The following is a 7,081-nucleotide window of genomic DNA, read 5'->3' on the forward strand; positions in this document are numbered from 1 at the left end:
AAATTTGGAATTTAGACCTCAAGTTGAGGTCGGATTTCGAAACTTATTACATATGGCTTGTTTTTATATTCTTTAATCATATAGATTCTTGTGAATTGGGTTGTTGAATTGCTTATATTTTATTGATTTTATTTATGGATCGGGTTGCACGCCACAATGGGTGGAATAAGGGAGGATTAATATTGATATTGTGGGATTGGGTTGCACGCTGCAATGAATTTTATATGTGATTTTGATATGGTGGAATAAGGGAGGAATATGATATTGATTCTAATTACATTGGTGGGATTGGGTTGCGCGCCGCAACCGATTTTATATGTTATTATTGATATTGATATGGTGAAATAAGAGAGGATTGTGTTTGTACCGTGGGATCGGGTTGCGCGCCGCAACAGATTGTGTGTTTTGTATTCATTGTTGTACTGTATTAGCTTTCGATACTTCCATACGAGATTCTGAGTACATGTACTTTTGATTTTACCGATTCCGAGGATTGAATTTATTTTCATAAGTTAACTGCCTTACTTTCCTGTTAGTATTATTATACTGCGTGCAAGTTATTGTAAGTGACCCGCCTTAGCCTCGTCACTATCTCGTCGAGATTAAACTCGGCACTTACAGAGTACATGGGGTCGGTTGTACTCATACTACACTCTGCACTTCTTGTGCAAACTTTGGAGTTGGTCCTAGCGGCGGTTAGTAGATTGCTTGGATTGATTGCCGGGTCGGAGACTTGAGGTACAGCTGCATGACGTTCGCAGCCCTGGAGTCCCCTTCTACCTTAACCTAGCTGTTTATTTCATTTCAGACAGTTTTACTTTCATTCTGACCATTATCTGTATTATTCTAGGTGCTCGTGCACTTGTGACACAAGTTCTGAAATTGTATCTAGATATTGCGGTTATTATGGTTTTTCACACTCTATTTCAGTTCTATTTCAGTTATTATAGTTTAATTGGTATTAGTTAATTTAATTTGTTAAAAATACCTAAAAACCATTCTAATGTTGGCTTGTCTAGCAAGTGAAATGTTAGGCACCGTTACACGATAGAAATTTCGGATCGTGACAGCTTTATATAGAAACTCTTAACACTTCCTCTTTCTAACATCATTTAATTTCTTTCCGCGATCTTTGCCCTTTTGGATTTCAACAAAATTGGATGAATAAAGAGGAAAACTAATAAAAATATTTAAAGGAGGTCGACTTTATACCTTTTAGAAATTTCTGTTTTAAAATTTGGTTAACAATGTCAGAGTGAGCCTGAGCGTGGAATGGAAAACGATATTCATAAAAAAGTTTAATTGGGTGTGCTACAACCTGAACTTTGTGTAATTTTTATTTTATCCACATAATTCTTTCCTAGTAAGGTTTTAATGAAATATATTCATGTTTGCACGTTATTGGTTCATCTTTGCATGTTAGACTATATTATTTTGTACTCAAATACTCACAGTAAATTTTGTTTGGACTTCACTTTTTATTTATCCCATTTCATATTAAAGTTTTAACGCAGCATATTCCTTGTATTAGGAACATCTAATAACAAGGAATATTATGAATAAGTTATTTAATGGAGGTTCATTTTTTCTGGTAGAAAAGAAACGACATTGTAGCTTTTTCTTTCCCTAAGTGTTAGCATTAACTCTTTTGGAAAACAAGATTTTCATCTCCTATAAACAAAAGACTCCCGTATCTCAATTATATCAAATTCTATAGTAATAAAAAAATATATCTGCTATTCTCTCTACATCTCGTGCTCTTTTTCTGTATTATTTTATAACTGCGATAATTTCAGAAGACATTATGCGTCAGAAATTATCATCCCATCCAGCACACACTCCGTGGCTTTGTATTCTCCGTCATTACATCGTACAAAGTCCATTTTAACACATTTGCTTGTTGCATATGTAGTTCGTACTTTGTTGGCAGTAGTAAGTAAATCAGAAAAATGAAAATGTTATTTTCGTATATTGAAATTTGCTTTTTTTTTTTGGGTTTCCCACCATGTGTCTGGTACTCACATTAGAGTCCGACTAAGTTTGCATCTTTTTATTTACAGTAATATCTCAATTTTGAGTAAAATTATCTGCCATTATTTCACATGAAAATTTGAAAGATTATATTAAACCTATAAGAATGTAATATAAATCAAACAGAATTTGGAACGACTGTCAAGGTCTTACAAAAGATTTAGAAAGAAAAAGAGATGTTACCAAATTTACAAAAAGTGTTACATCAGCGAACAAAAAGAAATCATTACAGATCATATTTTGTTATTAAAAAAAATCTTATTTATTGTGTTACTCCTTACTTTACAAGGACGACCTAGAGTTGGTCTCATATGGAGTATTAATTATTAGTAGCCTAGTTGGTGGTCACATTGATAATAGCCTAGTTGGCACTAATTTCAGCGTTATAATTACGAATCTATGTGCCTTTTTCTCCTGGGGTAAAAGCCGTTCGTTGGTTTTTGTCATGGCTTTTCATTCTTCATCGTTAAAATTATATACTTGGAACACTGCAATTGCCTGCATCATTTTAGTATTGAACTTTTTTCAAGCCACTGAGGGATGCTTCAATTCCATTATTAGTTTCGGGGATTCCCTTGCTGACACTGGAAATAGACTTCATCTCTCTCAAAACAAAACTCTTCTTCCCCATTTCGCCGTGCGACCTTACGGTGAAACCTTTTTTCATCGTCCCACCGGTCGGTTTTCCGATGGCCGTATTGTTATAGATTTTATTGGTACGTACAATTTTTCAAACTTGTACACATAAATATATATTCTTTTTATTTATATTTTTTTCTTGATTGATTTGTAGCTGAGAGTTTGGGGCTCCCATTAGTGCCACCATATTTGGGAGGAAAAGATGAGAGATTCAAGCAAGGTGTGAATTTTGCAGTGGGAGGAGCAACTGCACTTGATTATGCCTACTTGTTGGAGAAGGGAGTAACGCCCGGTAACAATGTGTCTTTGGGGACTCAACTGATTTGGTTCAAAGAAATGCTCTCTTCCCTTTGCAAATTCCCTTCAGGTACTATTATAATTTTCCACTTGCCTGCTTTATTAATCTTTAAGAAAATCTCAAATAGCTAGGTTCCTACGAATTACAATACTTCTTCATTTGAAAGAATTAATTAATTACGAACGAAATATACAAATTCTTAATCACATTTCCTTTATTTCTAAATTGGCATTTATTCAAAGGTTCCTGCCCGGTACGTATGATTTTGCAAGACCACATTGAAAGTATTATCCAATATAAAAAATGTTATCCTAATCATTCCAAGGTCGTCATGGCATGAAATAATTATTATTTAGGAATGATTGGAGATGTTACTTCTTTTGAATTTTTCTTTCATCAGCTTGCAACGGATTACCTACCTTGAATATAAAAGCGGTCGAAGTTCTCTTATATAATTCCTTTTTTTTTTTTCATTCTCTTTTTATTGTTGCGTACAAGCCATGCTAATTTTCTTTGTGTCCTTCAAATTTTATCGGATGTCTCTAAAGGCGGATCCAAGATTTAAACTTTATAGTTTTAAATTTACAATTCTATCATATCTCATCTAATTTAGTGGGTTCAAAATATATTATATGTACATATTTAATGATTTTTTGGAAAAAATATAGGGTATGAGCAAAAAGCTATGAGTTCAGTTGAACCCATACCTTTTATATTGCATACGCCCCTGGATGTCCCCGAAGTGACATCTCGTATATGGCAAAAATCACTTTTAGCTCGCGGCCAAAACTATTTATATTTGGTAGCCGCAAAAGTGAATATTTCTCTCTTATATTCCCTAAAAACTACATTATGCACATTTGCAAGAATAGACCGATATGTTGAGAACTTGTCACAGATGACGACGACTGATAGTGTCCTTTTTAGTTTGTTGAGAAAGTAGAAATTAGATGGCAATGAATGCACGTTAACAAAGCACTACTATTATATCGCTAAAACACAAAAGAAAAAAAGGGAAATGCACAAATATTGGTTAAACATTAGGTGGATGCCTGCGGCAGAACAGTTGATAATGAATGTAATGGCCATCAATGAGGATTAGCGCACGTATCATTGTCAAACAAACTACACATTTTTAGCTTAACTACTCATAAATTTAACTTGTACGTAAATATATCTACGTTTGAAGATATCTTTATTGTTGTTGATCCTCTAAGTCTAGGACCGGTTATTTAGAAATAATAGGTTTGTAGGTATTTTAAAAAATATTATTTAGTACTTTTATTATAAAAAGTAGAATTTTTCTTATAAAAGGTAATTAAACTTTTTAGATATATAAAAAAAAAGTAACCGTTTAACTTGCTTAAAAATGGGTAGATGAATAATTTTCTTAACAATACAATTTAAGTTGATTTGACAATTCTACTTTTTACTCATTCAGTAAATAAATTGTAAAATTTCGCTTATTTTTCTTAATGTGTCCAAATCAATCTTTGTTTTCCTCAATCTCTTCATATTTCTGAAACGCCTACATTTTTTTTGTCTTCCTCTTTGATATTCTTACTCACTTCCTTTCTTCGATCCAAGATTTTATTACTCATCTTCTTTCTCCGAGATTTTATTAGTACAAGCATTCAACAGTATTTTTAAAATTTTAGGTCTCACATTAAATTTTGGCTTTAGGCCACACATGTACTTGAGTTCTGCTCTAAGTGGTCAAGGTCACGATAGGGTGGTGGGCAGGGTAAACATATGTTGTTAAATTTTAAGTATATACAGCACACATACTAAATTATACTACAAGTTTGAATTGTCTGAGTAAAATGTTCCACATGAGGAAAGAGATTAAATTAATTTGGATGAACCAAAAAGGTAATAATGTCATTTACTGAGATAAAAGTAGTATAAAATTAATTAATATCTAAATTTATACTATACTTGGAAAGAAGAACGATTTGCTATTTGCAAAAGAACAGAAAAAAGATCAAGCGAGTTAAGAAGGCATAAATAAATATTAAAGACGCTTATAATGTGTTAGTATAAGTCTTATTCAACATTTGTCAATTACCAGTTCTTTTTATCGCGCATAGAATGCAAGGAATTTCTACAGAACTCATTGATATTGGTGGGAGAAATTGGAGGCAATGATTTCAACTATGGTTTCCTTGGAAATAGCACTAAGGAAGAGGTTGAATCATATGTTCCAGCAGTCATCAACACTATTAGCTCAGCTATACAGGTAAGATCAATACCAAAAATACTGCACGTGTGGGATATATATAGTACTATTAGCATTCTTGTCTGATATATTTTGCTGAAATTGGAACTTTTTTTTGTAAAAAAATCCTTCATATTACTTAGCATGTGGTTTACCAGTACCTATGATCGGATTATTACTGGTGCATTGGACGGTAAATCGTTATAGCGAGCCTAATCAATTATTGAAAAGTTTGGTAGGGTTTTCTCATATTAACTATACACTAGCATAACTCCAGCTATTCACTTGTCACAAAGTTTCTTACAACAAATGTTCATATGTTCATATCTAACAATTTGTCTTTTCAACTCAATAACACAACTTAAATTATAGCATTCACATATGCATTTTGGTCAAACTATACCTTAAGTCGCATATTAGGTATTTTATGTGAATGGTGCATTCGGTTCTAGAAATCCTATATCTGTCTTTGATGATCGGCGGTGCTTCCCTTTTAATGGGCCTTACGCGAAACGAATTCGATTCGTTCGTGTCACTTGACAATTTGCTTTCGTCAGTTCTTATACGTCTCATAGCAACATGTATACAAACACCACGGCATAACTATGAGGCAAACATTGCTTCGAAATAATAAAACATACTTCTAAGGAAATCACTATTAATTAATTAATTCACGGTGCAGGAACTAATCGAGTTAGGAGCAAGCACACTGGTAGTTCCGGGGGATTTGCCAATTGGATGCTCAACAGCTTATCTGACAAAATTTATGCATTCAGATAAAGAAAATTATGATCCTAAAACTGGTTGTATCAATTGGCTAAACCACTTCGCCCAGCATTACAATGAGCTTCTTCAAAAGGAACTTCATCTTCTTAGAAAGCTTCATCCTTCTGCTACAATCATCTATGCTGACTACTACAATGCAGCCATGCAATTTTATGTGTCTCCAATGAGCCATGGTAATTTTCTTTCTTTATTAACAAGTGTATAATCAACAATTCCAAAAATATTTAGTTGAGCTTGAATTGACAAAAACTTGACTGTTCCTGCTCTTTGGAGCACTTAATTAAATGTCTTCATATTTAAGAATTTTAACCTATCTATATTCAAATTTACAAATTAAGTGACACAATCAAAAATTCCACTGCCAAAATAGATGGAAAATATGATGGCATTTTTGTGTATATTTTTACAAAATCAATGAGTTATTGGTCATATAATTTACACACATATAATTTTTGTATATATATATATATATATAGAAGGAAGCGAAAAATCTTATGATTAATTACGAAATATATATACTACAGGTTTTACAAAAGGAGCTTTAGATGCATGCTGTGGAGCAGGAGGGCCATACAATTTTAAATTTTCTGCAGTATGTGGGGATCCACCAGCAAGAAATATTTGCAGTGACACTTCACTGTATGCTAGTTGGGATGGAATGCATTTCACAGAAGCTGCCTATAAATGGATAGCCAGAGGTCTTTTAGAAGGCACTTTCACTTTTCCTCCCCTCGCTAAAATTTGTACTCCTTTTAATGCAAATGTAAACCATTTTGGCTCTTAAGCATGACAAGTATAAAACCATTTGTCTACACTAGCTTGTATTGATATTTTAAAAAATTCTATAGTTATGAATTATTTTTGAGCTGTAATTCGTGTTGCGTCTAACTTGATGTTTCATCATTCAGTCCTTACTCTTAAATTCACCCATAACAATATTTAAATAAGCTCATTAAGATCATTGTAGCTAGAAATAATAAGGAACCTGAGTTATGATTCCTTGCTGTATAAACTCTACTCCCTGTGGTCCACTTTAATTGATTTTTTTGGTTATTTTTACACGTATTAAGGAATTCATGTTTAATTTTAGCATTAATTAATAATAAAAT

The 7,081-nt window shown here is 32.8% G+C and overlaps 1 protein-coding gene across 1 annotated transcript; it reads left to right on the top strand.

Annotated features, from left to right (window-relative positions):
• Positions 1–2,408: 2,408 nt before the first annotated feature.
• Positions 2,409–6,844, top strand: LOC104096965 (GDSL esterase/lipase At1g28600-like). Its single transcript, XM_009603426.4, has 5 exons — positions 2,409–2,747; positions 2,825–3,037; positions 5,059–5,207; positions 5,869–6,145; positions 6,497–6,844. The coding sequence occupies exons 1-5, from the start codon at positions 2,477–2,479 to the stop codon at positions 6,754–6,756; spliced, it is 1,170 nt and encodes a 389-aa protein (XP_009601721.1). The 5' UTR covers positions 2,409–2,476; the 3' UTR covers positions 6,757–6,844.
• Positions 6,845–7,081: the final 237 nt, after the last annotated feature.

Source organism: Nicotiana tomentosiformis, chromosome 2, assembly GCF_000390325.3.
Source record: "Nicotiana tomentosiformis chromosome 2, ASM39032v3, whole genome shotgun sequence".
Classification (NCBI taxonomy): Eukaryota; Viridiplantae; Streptophyta; class Magnoliopsida; order Solanales; family Solanaceae; genus Nicotiana; species Nicotiana tomentosiformis.

What these genes read in the sequence shown, in the direction of transcription:
- LOC104096965 (XM_009603426.4), top strand. Translation starts at nt 2,477, where the DNA reads ATGGCTTTTCATTCTTCATCGTTAAAATTATATACTTGGAACACTGCA. An exon ending in CCTTTGCAAATTCCCTTCAG is followed by an intron (nt 3,038 to 5,058) that starts GTACTATTATAA and finishes TATCGCGCATAG; the next exon opens with AATGCAAGGAATTTCTACAG. An exon ending in TGTGTCTCCAATGAGCCATG is followed by an intron (nt 6,146 to 6,496) that starts GTAATTTTCTTT and finishes TATATACTACAG; the next exon opens with GTTTTACAAAAGGAGCTTTA.